Source organism: Hipposideros armiger, unplaced genomic scaffold (assembly GCF_001890085.2).
Source record: "Hipposideros armiger isolate ML-2016 unplaced genomic scaffold, ASM189008v1 scaffold_554, whole genome shotgun sequence".
Lineage (NCBI taxonomy): Eukaryota > Metazoa > Chordata > Mammalia > Chiroptera > Hipposideridae > Hipposideros > Hipposideros armiger.
In genome coordinates this window covers 247,818-268,498 of record NW_017731904.1, presented here as the reverse complement: position 1 = coordinate 268,498, position 20,681 = coordinate 247,818, and the positions used below count along the sequence as shown (strand labels likewise).

Below are 20,681 nucleotides of genomic sequence, written 5' to 3'. Positions count from 1 at the left end.
CCTCAAATAAATGTATTTTTTTACCTGACTAGCTGCTTTTGTGATAAAAGCTCTTGCCATGAAAATAGGAAGAGAAAATGGAAGAGGTGGGGGAAGCATTTATAATTTCTCACCATTTAAGTTATCATTTGCTATTTTTAAAAAAAGCACTAATTAAACCTAACTATATGAAATGAATAGATTTTAATTTAATGAAGAGAGCAGAGATACTCCTCCATGATATTTTTCAGGCAAATCTAGGCATAGATAAGGCAAAGAAGGACAGACAGAAAGAATACCATAATGGAATTTTGCCTCATTTCTCCACCTTGATCTTTTGGATTCTGGAAGCAACAGATACTATTATTTGCCAATGAACCAGGAAGAAAAGCTAAGAAACTTGAGAGTTAATTAAGCATTATTACTATGACATCTTCATTTTTACAATTAGGCTTAAAGAGTTTTCAAAAGTGTGCTAAAAGGAGCTTTCTTAACTTTGAATTATTATTACTATTTTGTTTTGAATTATTATTGATTTCCCCCCTCTTTTCATCAGGGGATACACAATTCTAAAGATGTTGTTTGTGGTCTCAGTCCTTCAAAAAGTACTATGAACGAGTACAGTGGGAGTGAGTCAAGTCTCAGAAACACACTCATTGGTATTTAGTCAACTGTTTGTATATATTACTGTTTCTGATCATTATCAATTGTCTGCAATTATCATTTTTTGCCATTATTGTTCATAATTTGTGTGAACTTTTTTTCTAAAATGTACTCTTAAGTGTAAATCTTAAGAGTTACAAACTAAGAATTCAGGAAATTATCAGAGATGGATCATGTTAATAATTACTTAAAGTAGAGATTGCGAGTTGGTGAGCCACAGCTCAAGTCCAACCCATCGTGTTTCATTTCAACAGAATAGTGCTTTGATTTTGTAGTTATTTTTTAATTGAATTTAAAGTCTTTAAAGTGGCATGCACTCATTAATTCTCCATTTTCCCCAGTGCTCCCTGTTGTCTTTAACCCGCTGCCTCCTCAAATATGGCTACATCACCACCCTGATCCTAAAGCATCCAAGTGTGCAACCCCTGAATTAAAGAGCTTATCGCATCAACAGAATAAAATTATAACTTGAAGGAAAAGTCAAGTTCTTTACACTTTCTAAAATGCTTTTTCTTATGATTTTTCACAGGACGTGCTGAAGAAAGAGCTTAGAAGACTAGAAGAATTCTTTCAGTGTATAAATACCTGTCACCTTCCACTGAACCCTGCCCTCTATATAAAGGGGATTGATTATGATGTAAGTTAATTTATTCAGTAGATAAGTTGAGTATTTTTGTTTTGTATTGTTTAGTTCACAGTAAGTTTTTGAAATGGTGGCACAATTTATAAATGTTATGTACTTATTTTAAGAAAAAAATATTAAATTCCATTCAAATCAAGTACCCCGTTTGATGTATTGTGACCAGTAGGGATCACACTCATCTCATCAGAGGCCTTGTTGGCTTAGAAACAAACTATACATCAGTTCAGTGAAAAAAAATAATAAAGATGCTTTTCACTGAATTGATTTCTCAATTTATTCAAAATGGCTGATTCACTGACCCCAAGCAGACTGAGCTTAATTTCATGCTCATTTAGATTATTTGTATACCCATGCCTAGTAGAGTCATACATCATTAGCTACAAAATCTCCATTTTGATTCAATTTCAAATTCATTGATGCTCATGTGTCAATGTACCATATAATATATTTTGTGATTCTGCTCATGCCTGGAAAGCCCTTCCTGGTGTTGTCACACTTACAAACCCCTTCTCTTCCTACACCTCTGTCAGCCATCCTTCTCTGATTTAGAATCATTCTTTCTTCTCTATTCTCCATGAGCTTTATTTTTCACCTTCTCAAAAGCCCAAGGGTAGAAAATAGAAAACACTAATAGAGAGAAGGATGGATAAGTGAGATTTAGAAGTGAAGAAGTTCTACTATCACACATGCATAATAAATGTTACTTAACTGAAGTTATAAGACAATCAAGAAAACAAATCCAATAATTAGGAGAAAAAGTAGTCTATGTTACTATGAATATGAAAAGTTTTTCTAAAAACATGATACTGGGCCTGCTGAGTGGCGCGTTGGTTAAGAGTTGGCTTGGAAGTGCCAGCTCTGAGCAGCAGGGCCTGGTTCAGATTCCACATGAGGGCCACTGATGCTGCGCCCTCTACAGCTAAGTTGGGGAAAAACAGCTCGACCTGGAGCTGGGCTGTCATGATTCACCAGGGACAGCGTAGGCTGCAATGGGGCTGCAGGGGGCTGCCGTGAGCTACTGTGAGTGGCTGTCTGCCAGCATAAGAGGCCAGCAGCTGGCATGATCTGTTATGAGCCACCCGTCCAATGGCCGGCGAGCGACTGCCTCACCCAGGAAGAGTGCAATGATCACAATACCAACATGTGCCAGTGAAGCAACGTCCTCCACAACTAGACTGAAGAACAAAACGAGAGCAAATTGTCTGTTCCCCTTCCCCGGTTCCCATATAAAAAAAAATCTTAAAATAAATAAATAAATAAATAAGAACACGATACTATCACCTTTCCAACTTTGTTGCTACAAAGACACCCTACCAACTTTCCTAATATGCTACATAAACATATTTTGAAAAATAACAAAGTAAGGCATAAATTCCACAAACTAAGATATGTCTATTTGGACTAAAATCCAAATCAGTAATTTAAAAAAAAATTGTGTAGCTTTTTAATCATTAGCAGTGTTCACTAATTAATGCTGAAGATATGTGGAAATGCAGCATTCATAGATATAGTATCTTAAAGCAGAAAGAACAATAGGATCATTGAGTCCAGATGTTGGGTTTTTTTATTTCTGCTTTCTTGGTTTGTTGTTGTTTAAGGAGTAGATGGTTTTTTTTCAATTAAAAGTACATATGAGTTTCTGCTTGTGCATTTGAAGTTAGCTCTAATGGGTGGCTGCTGTGAGTGTCCAGGTGAGCTGGCCTGACTCCTGGGTCACCAGCCCAGTAGTCACCACCTCTAGGGCTGAGACTAGGTCCATACTCCTTCCCTGCAGCAACCTGCAGTCATTGGCACTTTCCCTAAGACTGGGAAGTGCCCCAAGTAGAGCCAATTCTTTGCCCCATTTGCTCTGACCAGTTGCGCCTGGCATAGGGCTACCACACCTGTGCATACAACCATGAACAGGGCAGGTGTGGTAGGTGACACTCAAATCTATGGAACATTTTAGTCTGTCCTCCAGTTCTACTGACAACAAGGAGGTCCAAAGGGACATACATTACATCTGAAGGTGCAATCAATAGGGCAACTTTCCAATCAGAGCCCACATCTGGTTGGCCATTAGAGGATCCATACCGGAAAAAGCCTCTATGTGAATAATGAACATGGTAAGACCTTCGGACAGACCTCTCAGCCAAAGGTTCATTTGAAGATCCATTGAAGGAACAAGCCCTATGAATGCAGGGAGTGTGAGAAGGCTTGTCATCCCTGTTCCCATCTCATTAAACACCAGAGACGCCACAATTGGGAGAAACCTCATAAATGCGATGAATGTGTAAAAGCCTTCACCCAGAGTTCCCTACTCAGTGACCATCAGAGAGCCCATTCTGGGGAAAAGCCTTCTGGATGTAATGAGTGTGAGAGGCCTTCGTTCAGAGTAAAACCCTTTTCCAACATCAGGCACTTCACAAGTGAGAAACCTTACATTTCAAATGAGTGTGGGAAAACTTTCTGTTCCAATGGAAACCTTGTCAACTATCAGAGAATCCATACTGGGAAGAAGCCTTATGAGTTTAATGAACACAGTAATGCCTTCAGTTGGAATAAACGTCTTATTTGTCATCAGAGCCTCCACACTGCGGAACAAGCCCATAAATTTAGGCAGTGTGGAAAAACCTTCGCTCAGAACTCAAAACTTGCTGACTATGAGCAAATGCAAACCAAAGAAAAACCTTCCGAATGCAAGGCACTCAGTCTGAGTAAGTGTCTTATTTATGTCACAGACTTCACACAAGCAAATTGCCCTATAAATGTGCAATCAAGACTCACATCTCATTATATATCAGAGAATTCACACTGGTGAGAAATCCTATACACATAATGAGTATGGGAAGGTCTTTGTTTATAGCACCAATCTTCTGGTACATCAGAGAACCCATCTGGGGAGAAACCTTATAAATCTGATGACTGTGGAAAGTCATTAGTGACAGTTCACAGCTTATCATGCATCAGAAAGTTCACACTGGAGAGAAGCCCCATGAATGGAGTGAGTGTGGGAAAGCTTACTCAGCCTTCTATTTTAGTCATCATCAGTGAACTACACTGGGGAGAAGCACTCAGGCCTGGCTCAGTCCCTTTCTTAAATCATGGTTCTCCAAGATGGATAGCAAAGGGTTCAAGTTTGAGTTAAGCTTTCTTAATAAAAAGAATTTTCACCTTTGTCGGTGGACAATTTCCTATTTCCCTTTGGGTCACTAAGGGATTGACTAGGAGGGAGAATGGGAGTAACTTGATGCAGCCTTTCTCCACTCCTGGGAAAGTAAGCACCAGACATTTCATTTACTAATATGTTTTTTTAAATTATTTTAAATTTATTTCATTTGTGTGTAATTCTCAAGAACAGAGGTCATATCTTCTATCTCACCATTTACATAAAATCTTCCTCCAAGACTCTGATTTCATTCTTTCCTGTCTCTATGGCCCTCCCGATCCTAATCTCTCCTTGTTTGCCTTTTCCTACCTAAAAAACCTTCTACTTGTTTGCTAACCCATGTCTCGCACAATCTTCAAATCCTGCTCATCTCTGAACTCTCTTCTTCAAATGCTTCTTCATTCAACTCTGATAAATTGCCTTGTAAATTATCAACTTAACATATTATGTGTACACGTTCATACCAACTTTTTGTAGGCTCTTTGAGAGTGAATATGGTATCTTTCTGTTAGCATTTAGGTAATAGTTTGTGCATACTAACCATTAAATGGTCGTTGAATATATAATATTTTGGCATGACTCTCAAAACTATACTGCCTGTGAAAACCAAAATATGAAACAATAAAAGCAAAAGAGCTCTGAATAATGTAATTAAGACAAGGGGCTAAGCCTTGCCATCAGCCTCCCTTTGCCCTTTGCTTCTTCCCTCGACATGGGGTGCCTCCAAAAGACCCCCAAGGAATTGAATGAGTCGAGTTTTAAATCTACTGCTCTAGACTCATTGCTGGCCTAACACAGGATTTCCTAATTCAATACCATGACATAGTGGTATGTTCCCTGATTGACTTCTACATGCAGCAAGAATTTATTACTTACCAAGCAGCCTCACCCATTTACTATAAAATTCAAACTGATTCAGTAAGCAAGGAGTTCTGTTTGCTATGGGATTAGGTGAGATTTATGTTGATAGCTTCAGTTAAGAAATAGATCCTTTTCCTCTCAGCTTTCACCAATTTCAGACTTCTCAGAAATAATGATATTCCAACTAATCCTTCAACATGTATTGAGGTCATATTTTACTAAGTTGATAAACTGAAAGTATCAAGTTCTTTTCCTTTCTTTAGTATTGATTGCACTCTTCACTGAGTCAACATGAACTCTCTAATAGCCTACAGACACACAGCCTTTTAACACTCAGACAATTGTAAGAACAGAAAAGGAAAACAAGAAAAGTATAATGGAAAGTACTCAATATTGTAAGGCTGAAAATGAAAATGCAAAGTATAATTGAAAGAAACAAAAAGAGAAAATATATGTTGTAATCTGTAAAGGTTAAGAAAATGTTCATTAACACAAAGGGGAAAAGAATGCATTAATTTTTTTAATTACTTGATTAGGCATTATAAAAGGTATTTTATATCCATTAGCTCATATATATATTATCAAAATGTGTGAGGTAGAGGTTGTTAGCCCCATTTGACAGTGGGATATAAACATTTAGGTAACTTGCCCAAGGTCTTACTGAGAATAAGTTTCAGAGTCCAGATTTGAACTTATCAGGGCTTTCTTAATTCTATATCCATGTTTCCTTACAGTATGCTATAGGGCAGAAATAAGTAAAAGGAAACATTTTTTTAAATAGAATGTTTCTTTTAGATATTAACCAACTAGCATAAGCACAATACCTATATACTACTTAGTTTATTTAAATCACCAACATACCACCACTGTTCAGTGAGAAAAAATGTAGTTGAAGATTTACCACCTGCCAAAAAACTGGCTTTTCAGTTTCTAAGTAAAGGCTTTGGTTGGTAGACTAAAGTATTTTGTTTATGTTTTTAATAAATAAGTTTCTTTGCTCCCAAGTATAACATTATCCATATGTGTTATATTTGCTCAAATAACAAATTCTGCAAGGGACCATGATTCCAGGGAAAGTGTTCTTTTTGTTTTATTTTGCTTACCATTTTTCTCTTCTCTTCTTATAGGCATGTTCATATTTCACATCTAATGCTTTGCCATTGAAGATTACTTTCATCAATGCTAATCCAATGGGCAAAAACATCAGCATAATTTTTAAAGTATGGTAACTCCTAAAATATCCAATTGATTACATGGGTGGAAATATTGATTTATTGCTCACAAAAAAATTATTATAGCTCTTTTCCTCTGGCAACAACACAGAGGATTCCAGCTATTTTTGATTTTGCATTTTTACAGAATTATAGTACATGCCAAACTATAATTTGCAATAAATCAAACATTACTGGGTTAAAGCCAGCAAACCATCAGTGTAAAACTTAAGAAAATATATTTCAGTAAATGAAATTATATGATCACTTTTGAGTAGCACAAAAAATGGAATGTATGGTGACCCCCAGTGGGGAGAGTTCTATTTTGGCCTAAATACTAAATTAAGAATCAAAACTAGTTGAAACTCAAATGATATAAATTAGTTTAACATAAAATTCTTATCTGCAAGCACTTGCTTATTTTGATAATTTGGGTTGTTTTCTTCATTTTAAATAAAATATAAAAATGGACCATATCAGTCTTTATCATGAATCCCATGGGTTATAGACAGGTGGGAAACAGGGACTAAAGAAGGAACAGTAAAGCAAGTAGAAAGTAAGGGTTTGCTAATCATTTAGTTAACTTAATTATTCAGCCAACCCAGACAACAAGGTCTCAAAGTGATGTTTTGGGTGGGTTCTGACTATTTTTGAGGATAATAATTAGCCCACCCATACATTTGCTTCGACCTGTATAACCTCAAGCATTAGTGGTCCCAAGACACTGTATTTTTGGTGAAATAAAATAGTAAGAAGAAATAAAAATAAAAACATACAAAACCTCATCTTGGCATAATTTTCTGCATGTGATTTAGAAAGCATTTTGGAAAGCAAACCTCTTATTAGTTTAAAAGCATAGAACTATCCTTCTGCTTTGGACATATTCCATTTCTTTCACTTATGCTAAAAAAAATCATCTCTTTATCAGTTCTTTTTTTTTATCAAAGGTCATTCACTCTGAAAACTTTTTAACTACTTTCATAATAAGAGAAGTCAATGATTCAAAGTCTGATGAATCATGTGTATATTATTTATCCTCATAGTCAAGAAGCTCTGGGTATTCTAACTGAACATCAGTGCATACATTTATGGCATACCAAATAACGTTTCACTTAGCTTTCTCTTGGCTGAGTGTGACATTTGAACAAACATTCATCCAGCCTCTCTTCACTAGACTTTGAGTCTAAGACGTTGCACATGGATAATAAATTGAAAGATTATTATCAGAACATGACATTCCAAGCAGCTTCTAATTTGAGAGTGAAGCTTCTGTAATCACTTAAAGGAAACCTCATTTTCTTTGATCTTCTATCAGAAACACAAGGTACTTTTAGTGCTAATAAAACAATTGAAACCACCCTAAGTCAGGCTGAAAATTTATTCAAGGAAAAAAATTATGTATACCACATTTGAAAGCTTCTAATGCAATCCAAAGAGAAACTCAAAGTCAATAATTTTTTTTTTTAACAGGCCGGAGATGATCTTCGTCAGGATATGCTTGTTCTGCAGATTATTCAAGTGATGGACAATATTTGGCTGCAGGAGGGCCTGGATATGCAAATGATCATTTATAGATGTCTATCCACAGGAAAAGGCCAAGGTCAGTAGAGATTAGAAAGTGGGTTGACTTATATTATTTATCTCACACATTCACTGGTAATACACCACCAAACTTTCCACAGCACTCATTTTAGACTATAAATTTTAAAATCCAAAGAGCTATAACAGTCATCCTTCTTTTTAAAAATGCTAAGCCAAAGTAATTTACCTAAAGCATAATGTTGACAACCCAAAAGTTAACTGTGATATTCTTTTGTGTGTCTTTAAAGGTGAGTTACATTAATAACTAACTCCTATTTTTTTCTCTTTTTTCTAAGATAATAATAGAAAACCCTACTCATTCAAAAAATACTAGTGACTAGTGTTGCCTATTAACACAAAATTTACAAAGTTGCAAATGCTTAAAGGAATCTGAAAATTCTAAATACATTATAAACTAGCATTTATTTTCTAAAAGTCTTTTGAGTGAAGTATATCAACAGTCAAAGGTGACCATACATGCAAACTTTGAAGATACTTCAAGCTTTCTTTTCCTTTATAAAAGTCAAGACATTAATATGGAAATATAATTTATACACATCTCCAATGATTATAATATCAATGATCCACCCAAATTATTACCAAAACATCAGAGGTAAAAGCTGTACTTAATTATAATCATGACAAACTGATGAAATAATTCGTAATATATCTTATAATTTTTTTCATATGTGGTCATTGTCACTTAGATTTTATTAAATTAATTGCTATAAATTATAGCAGATACATCTGCATAAATGAAGAGATTTAAAAAACCATAAAACTAGAAAAGGGACTTAGAAACATGTAGTCATTTTTTTTTTTAAATTCAGGCAGAGCTACAATTTAAACCCATCATCACAGAAGGAATACTATCACTGCCTGCCCCTCCAGTTCCTGAGATCCTACCACTAGGCCCAGTACCCCAGCCAATTAGACTTGAGATTTTAGAAGCTAAGCATGGAAGCACCCCCTAGTCCATTTAACTTGCAACTTGAACTTCAGAATGACTTTATTGTCCTACTACCCAATTATATTGATTATTATAATAGGGTTCTTGCTTCCATGCCAAGTATCCCACCCCTGGACCCTTTCTAAAGCCCTAGTTCCTAAAAAAGTCTTTTATCATTACTACTCTGAGATCATTATTCCTTGAGTTTTAGTCTCTGTTTTCTCACATAAGTGAATTAATTCTTTCATAGCCTAATGTGCAGGAAGTGTAAGAATAAAACTAGATGAGCTAAGCTGAGCTTTATTATGTCACACAGATCACCACTTCTTCAGAAATTGAATACATTGCTGACTTGAATGGAATTCTTCAATTCCATCTACTCATTTCTCAATGTATAATCATAGAATGTAACAAAGACTAAATCATTTAAAGTTAATAAAATGACTCAGAGAGGGTGACCAGTTAGCTCAGTTGGTTAGAGTCTGGTGCTGATAACACCAAGATTGATGGTTCGATCCCCAAATGGGCCACTGTGAGCTGCTTCCTCTTTAAGAGAGTCAACCATGCCATTGTAGCATGAAAGTTATGTGTAACCAATGACCATGCCTGTTCCCCAATAAAAAAATTTTAAAAACTCAGCAAAATGACTGTATATTTGCCCAAAGTTGCAGATGTCACAAGACAAACAAGTTAATCTTGCCCCAAATCCACCAACAATCCATAGTTATAAGATTTCAGACAGCATTATACTGGCAAAATATTTCTTTAAGAAAAATAGAGATCATTAAAGCAAATGTCATTTTTAGGAAATCATGTTCCATTTTTAATCAGGTTCCAAGGTTTATGGAATATCTACTGTTTTCAAGAAATGCCACAAAGTAAGGTAGGGGATACTAAAATGAGCTAAACAGAGTTGCGGCCCTTAAGGAGAGTATACTCCAGGCAAGGAGTTTACATGACTTTATCAACATCATTGTTGATTATAATTCTCATGACTACTTTGTATATGATGTCCTCAGAGCTTTGGAAGAGACCATCAGAGCAAACAAAAGTTCTTTATAATTTATTTCATTGCTGGCTTTCCAAATTTCATTGGCTTAAAAATTACTTAGGGGAATTGGAGGAGCAGATACAACTGGGTGTCACCCAGGGTACTAAGTCCGGCTCTCCACTGTGGGTGAAGCAGGGGGAGCAGGGCAGAGGCTAATGTCTTGGTGATTGCAAAAAGCTGCTCTGGTGTTTCTTATGCACCCCTTTTTGAGAGCCACCGCCTTATGATACCACCTTGAAAAGATTTGTCCCTAAGAACTTTACAACTTAAAGGGTGACCCATGGTCCAGCAGCATTGATATCACCTGGGAGCTTGTTTGAAATGCAGAATCTCAGGCCCCAGCCCCTTACTACTGAATCAGAATGTTCATTTTCACAAGCTCCCCAAGTGATGCAAATGTGCATTAAAATTTGAGAAACACTGCATCAGAGGACTATAAGAATGGAACCACACATATTACTCAATTTGCACAGAATTATGTTAGAAGTATTTAAAAGGTATAGGATTTGTACTAGCTTAAAATGTATAAAATGTAATTTATGGTTTTAATTAATGAGCAGAATTTAGCCACCATGATTGTTATAAGTTAGGTAAAAGGTTTTTTAGGTAGTCAGCAATGCAAAGCTTATGATAAATGACTTGGGATTTAGCAAAGATTAACTCCCGAAAGACAAATGTGGTCCGGAAAGCAACTGACATTGCTACAGCACAGTATCCAAAGGGTGCAATAATGTACGCCCTATTTCTGGGCATGGTCAGATGTGAGGCTGCAATGAAACACTCAAGAATTGGGTAAAATCTTCTTCTTTTTAACATATAGGTTTTATAGGTTATATTTGCAGCATTCAATTCCCACTCCCCATGTTTAAGTTTCTTTCTGATCCAGCAGTGTGTGCCCAATGATCACAACTGGGCTATTGGATATTATGAGAGATAAGAACCAGCTGCCACAAGCCAAATCCGACACAGAGAAGTGTTTCGTTTATCATCACTGTGATCTACTTATTCAATGTCTAATTTGCATGTTTTTAAGATAGACCATGAAATAGCCAATTTTAAAAACTCAACCATCTCTCTTTTCATATAGTTACATTAGTTTCCCTATCCCTTTGGGCATTTGCATTTGCAACTCTTGCAATTATCAAGATGGTAGAAACCAGAAATTCTATAATTTCTTTTATGTTACAGAACTTACATTATAGGTTGTTTTGTGGGCCTTAGTCCTGAGAGAGTTTTAAATACCAGGTTTAAACTGCTGTTCTATACAGAATAAAAATCTGGTTTGAAAGGTTTGAAAATATTTACATTTCAATAACCTTAGGAACACAATGAAAAGAAGTCTTGATGGTAATATGGTCATTGGGGCAAAGGTCCTATTGAGGTTTAATCAATATATGCTGCCTTAAAAAAATTATTATCTGTGTATTTCATAATAAAAATAATTTAATTAAAAAACAAAAAACAAAACAAAAACAAACACACACACACACACAAAAATTTATTATCATAGTTTCTCTCTAATGCTGACTGAGAAGGAAGGAGCAGGCAACTGTCTACCTGTTTACTACAGTTATTCTGTTCATTCCTAGAAATGGGACATTTAACAGTGAAGCTTTTATTAACCTGAACATTGATTTTTATAATATATTTTAAATATTTGTTATGGAGAGTGTATTTGGTTTGCTTACAAAACTTGTTAAATAAGTTTGAATGTCCTCCCTTAAACTGAATGAATGCACAAGCTATATGTTAATTAACCCACTAACCTATTGACTCAGTGGGGTCTCTGGGACACCGTCTATTGGGTTGTCGGAAAAGTCACGATGCATTTTTGCAACGGAAAACATAGAAAAATTATGTCATGATTTTTCCGACAACCCAATAGATTGGCTCTCTACTTTAGTTCTAGAAAAAAATATTAAAGCTGTTTCTGACACAGGTGAGCAAAAGAAAAGTAGTCTCATTGCTCCCCAGAATTTAGGAAAAATTGGAAGGAAGGTCAGCTAGAATCAGGCTCCATCAGAAAAGAAGATTTGGAAAGAGAAAGGATAATCCAAGTAGTACTGGCAACTGTTGCTGCTGTTACCTAGATCACGATGTATTTTCTAAGTATCCCTCACCCAGAATTATTTCCATAATCTCTTCTCTATCACCCAGGATTGGTGCAGATGGTGCCTGAGGCTGTAACCCTAGCAAAGATCCACCGCCATTCTGGACTGATAGGGCCGCTGAAAGAAAATACAATCAAAAAGTGGTTCAGTCAGCACAACCACTTAAAGGCGGATTATGAAAAGGTTTGTCCTGCTGGAGTGAATTTTAAATACAGTACTTAAATAAGAATATGTTTTGGTTCACTAAGTATTCTGATTTATGAAAAAGTAAATTAAGTACACCTTGAATTCAAATTCACTCAGTCTTCAGCCTAGTAATAATGACCCAATTTAAATGGTATATTAACTAGATAAAATTTTCTGTGTTTGGTTTTTCTTCTGGGTGAAATTCTGGGCTACCCAGAAAGACTTTCTTTGCTCAGCTGCCTCCCTTGCAGCAATCTCACCTGAGATGATGCTCTTTGAAACTACTCCCTTCAAGTTACCTCTGCCTACTTGTACACAATCTACAATTTTTATAAATCTCCCTCCTTCCTTTGCAATACATTTCTTCTTCCAATCTCAACTTTTTCATATTCTTTCAGTGTTTACAAAATGCATAATAGAGTTTTAATTTTTTATATCTCAGAACTTTATAAAATGTGTTGTTTTATTTGACTGCAAACATTTTTTTCCCACTTTACTTCATCTTGGCATCTAGGCCTCAGTGTACAGTTATGTAGGTTCTGCCCTACACCAGGGCTCCTGGCTAAGGGGATGAGTTGGTTAGAACCAGGCCTTGATCCAGTTGACAAGGCCTGAACTGGTACATCTGGGCCCACCCAGAGGCAGGGGCACCTTTATGCTAATTCACACAAAGATGCACTAAGGGCCAGCATTCAACTTGCTCAGAGCACTGTCCTGAGCACTGAAATTCCTTCATTCTAGGAAACCCTAGAATGGGATGACTGGTCACCCTAGCTAGTATGGGCCATGATAGAGAAACCCAAGAGTTCATCTACTCCTGACTTCTGTAAGATTGGAGTGGAGCAAAACACAGGCTTTGGGGGCCAAATAACAAAGAACAGAGGTTATCTTGAAATCCATTTTTTAGTCATTCTTCAGATTGTAACTTGAGTTTTGCACAAATCCCTGGGATTAGGTACTTGAGGTTTTTCCACGTACATTTGCTCTTCACAACCACAATGTGAAGAATCTATTTTATTATCTTCCTTTGATAAGTGATGAAAATCTAGACAGACAAATTAAGTGATTTACTCAGACACTTAGGATACCTGGAAATAAGGTGTCCTGGCATGTAGTCCAGTGCACAGTCCCCCACTCCAGCAAGTCAGCCACACCGCTCAAGGAGACCCATAACCATGGCCCAAACAATCACTCATAGTTACACTCACAGTTGCATCATTGATGAACATGATGCATACCCATGAGACCATTTTGAAAACAAAGAATAATTTTGGCAGGACATTTCTCTTCATTGAAGAAACATAAGCTACAATTGACTTAGTGGTAATCTGCTTCCACCCATAGCAGCATTCACTCACTGATATACAGTACTAAAACAATTTTGGATAGCAACTGGATGACCTATTTTCAAGGATAAACATAAAATGTTACAAATATCTCAACATAGCTTTTTCTATGTTAAGAAGTTCAAATATTGAAAAATTGAGTTTTAAATTCCTCTGGAGATAGGCAATATTGGGCCATATTGTTCCTTCTTTTACCTTGAAAAAAAAATCATCCAACATTGTAGACATCAAAAATTTGAGACATCAAAAATCACACCAAGGATCTTCTCTAGTAAATTATGAAAATTAGCTCCAACTCAATGAAAGAGATATTTCCCCCAATTTCATTGAAAACATTCATCAATTAAGCTAAAGAACAATTGCTCTATATTCTTCTATATCATATGAAGAACCAGTTATTTTTCCTCACCTGAGATGTAGACAAGGCTCTTGATTTTATTATTTGGCTTTTCATCATAGCTCTAGCTCTGATGCTAATGTATTTGCTCATTTTTTTGTGTGTATTATCTATGTGTTGTTTTTTTCAACTGATTAGGCCTTGAAGAACTTTTTCTATTCCTGTGCTGGCTGGTGTGTGGTAACGTTCATCCTGGGAGTCTGTGACCGGCACAACGACAATATCATGCTGACCAAGTCAGGCCACATGTTTCATATTGACTTTGGAAAATTCTTAGGTCATGCACAAACATTTGGAGGGATTAAAAGGTCAGTGCACAAATAATATTTATCACAGTAACTAAGCAATGTCCTAGAGTGATATACAACATATAATGGCATAGAAACCCAGCAGATGACTTGCTCCCCATCTATCAAATCACCAAAGATTACATAAACATGATTCTATATCTAATAACCTGGGTAAATATTGTTTTCAATGGACTGTTAATGGAACAAATTATGTTTACTCAAATTGTTAGTGGCCTAAATTGGCCTTCTCCCACAGGATAGTAATCATGTTTCAGTTTGAATTATCAGAAGTATGATATTGTTGGTTTTTTTTTATAAACCTGGAATGGACAACGAGTTTATGGTCTTGATACACCTGATATATTGCCCATAGCAATAACCACCCTTGGTCTACACACCCCAAAATTAGTACACTTCTTTCACTGAATTAGCCTCGAATCATTCTAAAAATGTTCATTGAGTACCTACCATCCAAGGTCTGAGGCTATAACAGTAAACAAGGCAGGTGCAAACCCTAATCTCTTTGTAGTAGAAATGATGGACATTAAACAAGTTAACATGGGAAGAAGTAATATGAATAAATGAGAAGTTTAATTTCTTATCAAGAAACTGAAGCATAGAAATGGGATAGAAAGTGACTGGGGCAGGGATGCTATTTTAAAGAGGCCTCTTGGGAGGGATGAGAAGAATATTCCAGAAAGGGAGAACAGCAAAAATAACAGCCATGAACATGGAAAAATGCGTGTCCAGTGACAGCAAGAAGGCATGGGGCTTGGAGGCGGGCTAGAGCAGGGCAGGCAGTAAGAGGTTAAGGTGAAGAGTTTGGCAGAGACGAGAACAAGTAGAGCACTGCAGACATGGTATGGAGGTTGGCTTTTATTTAGAGGAGGGATATCTAGTTTATGAAGGACAATGTTCATCAACATGTATGAGCATATACATAATTTACTAATGTAACACTTTTTCCCTAAACTCCACTCTTTTAAAAAACTTAAAGATTAGATTATAATTTGACACCTTTATTTATTTGCTGTATTGTCCACTGGGAATTTGGGTTAACCCTTATTCATTTATTCCATGAGCATCTGTATTGACCATGGGGGTGGTTAAAAAATGAACAAATATATTCCAGTTCTACAGAAAAAGTTTCATTGGGAGACATAGGAATAAATTACTAAATATTATGGTAAGCGCTCTCACAGGGATTATGGTGTACCAGCGTCTGTAGAAAAGGTGGAGCCCAATTTATTTGCTTGCTGATGTTACAGCAGCTAATTCTGCTGTTACAGTTTGGCAATTTGAAATCTTTTTTATACAATCTCTAAGGTATGTGAAAATGTGCCCAGTCTAGAGCCTTACTCATAGTAGGTTCAAATATTGTTTGCTGATTAGCTGGTGAATAAACCCTTCACTGGTAAGCCTTCAATCATCCAATAATTATTGACTGGATAATAAAAATGAATTTGGCACCATCTTCCCTTAAGATTATTGATTATTGACCACTAGCTAAAAAGGCCAACTGCAACATTATGATTTATTTGAATTATGGTTTGTAGGATTTTATCACCACCAGCAGCTCTATAAGGCTCATTGGCCAATGTCTGCTTGGGTTTCTTTCTTGATACTAATACTTCTGCCCTGAGTTTGTTTAATCATTAAACTGAACTGTGCCTACTCATTACTCACTTTATNTCCTCATTTGGTCTAAGGTACAATGTAACTGTCAATATAAACATTTCATAGCCCTGAGTCTAAATCTAGTTTTTAAAGAAAGACTACAAATATCTACTGAACATGAGCCTGGTATATGAACTTCATCTGATGGTGTTCAACTGAGGAAACAGTACCTGCTCCTGTGGTGTGGGAAACATTCATGATGTTAAACTTAGTAAGAGATAAAATGGCCTTTTCAAGTTTGATACATAAATTTTCATCATGCATATGGTAACTTTATGGGTGATTTAAATGTTTCAGTAAATTGGGCCTATTCTTGATTTTCACCTTCAACCTGATTTTAGAACTTAAGCCTATTTAAAGTATGACACCACAATCTACTTTCACCCAAGTGTTACAGCATTGATTATCTTTTCTTCAAATCCAGAGTAACTTCTGTTCTAAGCAGACACTGAAATTCCATGCAAAGCATAACTGTACACTTTCCCTTGAACTCAAGCTAAAGGGGGAAAAACATGGGAATTTGGAGGAGCTGACCAGTCTTTTCCTGTCCTCATGAAATTCTGATCTACTAGAAACTCATACCCAAAATATCAGACTTAGGAAAGTAGGGTGAATAATTTTGAAGAGGTACCTTTTTTAACTACCCTTTTCAAATAAGAGTGATAGTGTACCTGAGCGTGAAACTCCAAATCAGTATCTAAAGTTATTGAGCAGTTAAAGATCAGTAACCTCCCAGAGTCTACCATAGGACTCACAGTGCATTTACCAAAAAGGCTAGACTAGGGGATTGGGTGGGTTGGGGGGACATGCTTTACACTTAAGAGATTATCTGTGAGGATCTCCTTATTTAATAATTGCGTGGAGATTTATTTAATAAAGAGCATGGAGATCCCACAGAGCATTAAATTGTTCTTTTTGTAATAGTACACGAACCCTATGTTCTCATTATATTGCACTTATGAAGTTTCCTGTGTTGTCTAATTACACAAGTTTCAATTTTATTCAATGGAGATTCCAAATTTGCTTTCTCAATTAACTCATGGATATTAGACAAGAGACTTGTGTTCCTTCTGTTGGACAGCAAAATGTGCTCTCTGAACTGTAGGTCGTTTGTGAGATCAGGAAAAAAATGTAGGCTTAAACATCCCCCAATGTACTCTGTAGTCATTTATTTGTATGCTAATCGCACCATTCACCATGATGGGAGTCTGCAACTTTTAGACATCTTTAAAACAATATATTTTAATGTTACTATGGTATTTCCTGGGGACAATAACATTTGAAATTTATGAAATTAATAATAATAATTTCAATAATAAAAATAAAATGTGCCTCATTACTGAGTCCCATTTCAGTTCAGGGTATAAACACATATTCAAACACTTAAGTCTTTCAAACCTGGGACTAAAGTTTGTATATGTCAATTTACTTAGCTTATCAGTTACTCAAGTAAACGTCAGATGAACCATACTACAAAAAGGAGAAATATGTATGTTCACAGAGCCCAGCAGATGGATTCTACTGTCACGAATCCTTGACAGAGTTTTCTAACTTTCCATTTCCACTCTCCAGATCCCCTGCCTCCCTCAGCAATATTGAAACTTGTAGCTTTCCTCAAACTGAGTGGCAAAAAGCAAGCAANCTTTCACTTTGGTAATAATACTAGACTTGCATGAAGTCTTTCTTGCAGGTTTCTTTCCAGATAATTTTAGAAGCCATATAAGCAGTGGTTAAGGCCAGGTACCCTGGAAATAGACCGCATTTTTTTTAACCCCATATTAGCATGTGCTAATGACGTGACCTTGAGCAAATGGCATCCTTGTGCCGCAGTTTATTCATCTATAAAGCAGATTTGCTTGGAAGATTAAATTAACCGATATATGTAAATTGTTTAGAAGGTTGCCTAGTACCAAGTGAGGGCTCCATAAATGTTGTCATGAATTATTATGCAAGTATTCCAAATGAAGTGCCAAGAAATGAGAATGCATCTCTAGGTGAAGATTATTTCTTCTGCTTTACATTATCTAAACATCTTATTTTGGTGGTTTTTAAAGTATGTGCTTTGAAAATCATAAATTGAACTATTAGTTCTTTAGGTTCTTTGTTGACTGACTGGCTGGATTAAACTCTCAGGCTTATTTAGATTGTAAGGCATTTCACCAAGTCATTCTTACCTTCTGATATAATTTTAGACATAAGCAGAGGTGTTCCAGACTTGGCTCACACTCTTGCAAGAGCCTATTGTGTGTGTTCCTTATCAGCTTCACATTTAATAATATCACACTGATAGCCTGAAATCAGGCACAGTGGGAGTATAAACACAGTGAAAACTGGCAAATGTCACAAATGAGAGCATGTTTTTTTCTAAAAAAAAAAATGTGAGCTAGTTATTAAATATTTACCACCATACAATAGGACATAAACCTATTTAAAACAAATAAAAAATCATTCCAGAACTCAACAAAATAAAATTCAAACTGTTCTTTTCCTATTAAAATATACCAGGATGATCAAAATATGAGCTATCTCTCTATTTACAACATGGTTTATATCCATTTTAGTTTTATCCCAATAGCTCTCCAATCACCTAATTACTGTAACTCAGAATTTTCATCTCAATATTAGTCATAAAAATTACCTGTATCTATGATCATTTTGACATTTTGTTCAATAATTACCACAGATTTAAATATTTTAGTGTTTAATTTCTAATTTGAGTATTATAATATTTATATTTTAAATATTCTCAATTTAAAACCATCTTTGGAAAAAAACTCCATTAGCAGATTAAAAGATCAAGTTTTCACTTACTCCAATGACCCTGGTTTAGTGCAATATTCATAGTAACCCAAATGCTATATATATATATTAATGATCTCTCACATGCTTTAATTAGTATCTTAGTGTTCTTTGAAATTAGATGAGTCTTATTGGTCTGTTATTCACATGATAATTTATTAGGAAACATTGTGATTCCTTTTACACAAAGAAGGCCTTCATATCATCTGAATTTTCAGGAAGGAAAACACACTTTCCAATATGTCTTCAGCTGTGAGCGCCTTAGGACACCTTTGTATCCTAAGCACCTAGCTAGTACCTGACACATAGCAGAAGCTCGATTTTGGTTAACTGAAGGATCACTACAAAAATGCCATAAACTTTTCTTCTCTTGACCTGAGAAAGTATAATTTTTCTGAAGATAAAATTATTAAGAACTTGCCATATTCTGTTTTCTAACTGGAAATTTTCCAAGGGATTTTAACCTAGTGATCACTCTACATGTGGGACTATGGGATGAGACTCAACATTTGAGACTCACCACCTCACATCCATTAGGATGGCTACTATCAAAAAACAAAAGACAAGTATCAGCAAGGATGTGGAGAAATTGGAACCCTTGTGCAAAGTTTGTTGGAATATAAAATGGTACCATTGCTGTGGAAAATGGTATGATGTTCCTTAAAATATATATAAAAATAGAATTACCATATGAACTAGCAATTCCACATCTGGACACAGACCCAAAAGAATTGAAAGCAGGGTCTCAAAGGGATATTTGTACACCCGTGTTCATAGCAGCCTTATTCACAATAACTAAAATGTAGAAGCAATCCAAGTGTCCATCAACAAATGAAAATAAGAGGAATGTGGTGCATACATACAGTAGAATATTAGTCAGCCTTAAAGGAAGAAAATTCTGACAAATGCTACAACATGGATGAAACTTGAGGACACTATGCTAATCAAAATAAGCCAGTCACAAAGATAAATACCATATGATTCCACTTGTATAAGGTACTTAGAGTATGTCAGGATTGTAGAGACAGAAAGTTAAATGGTGATGCCCAGGAACTGGGGGGTGGGGAGAATGGGGAACTATTGTTTAATGAGTATAGAGTTTCAGTTTTATAAGATGAAAAAAATTATGTGTATGGCTGGTAGTAATGGTTGCACATTATGAATATTTTAATACCACTAAACTGTACATTTAAAATGGTTAGGATGGTCAATTTTATGTTATATGTATTCTACCACATTGAAATGATTGAAAAACAATTTTGGTATGCTATAAGTATCACAAAGGCTTTTGACAGTCACAAAGTCAATCCTACCCAAACTACACCTAGCATTTGAATAGTGCTTTGGATTTTCAAAGCAGTCTCACAAAGACTATTTCAAGAAATAAAGTTTGTTTTGTCATTCCTATCTTCTTTCTATTATTTCTCCTTCTACTACTTTACCTTATCAGATTTGCAATGTTTTATCACCTGTTTTCTTTTGAGTAACCTCCTTTATATCTATCCCCCTACCATTAGAAGTAAAAACAAAAACACAAAAAAATGTTTCTATAATTTAAAAAAAATCATAAATTTGCTTTCAAAGAGAAACATGTAGGTCTTCACATGAAGCGAGTAAGGGATGACTGAAAAAGAAAGAAAAGTTTGTGAGAGGGAATAAAAGGGAAGAAATGAGAAAGGGAAGGAGGGAGGGAGGGAGGGAACAATTTAAATAGTACTGTAAGGATTCTACCTTCCTATACTCAATGAGCCTATGCCCCATTGTGAACAAAGCACGCTGAAAATGGAAG

The 20,681-nt window shown here is 35.7% G+C and overlaps 1 protein-coding gene across 1 annotated transcript in view; it reads left to right on the top strand.

The window, feature by feature from the left end:
• PIK3C2G (phosphatidylinositol-4-phosphate 3-kinase catalytic subunit type 2 gamma) overlaps positions 1–20,681 on the top strand; it is a 310,994-nt gene that overhangs the window by 195,234 nt on the left and 95,079 nt on the right. The window contains exons 20-24 of the mRNA XM_019623621.1: positions 1,172–1,279; positions 6,422–6,514; positions 7,976–8,105; positions 12,244–12,380; positions 14,265–14,434. Of these exons, the coding sequence (XP_019479166.1) occupies positions 1,172–1,279; positions 6,422–6,514; positions 7,976–8,105; positions 12,244–12,380; positions 14,265–14,434 (638 nt within the window). The remainder of the gene's footprint in view (positions 1–1,171; positions 1,280–6,421; positions 6,515–7,975; positions 8,106–12,243; positions 12,381–14,264; positions 14,435–20,681) is intronic.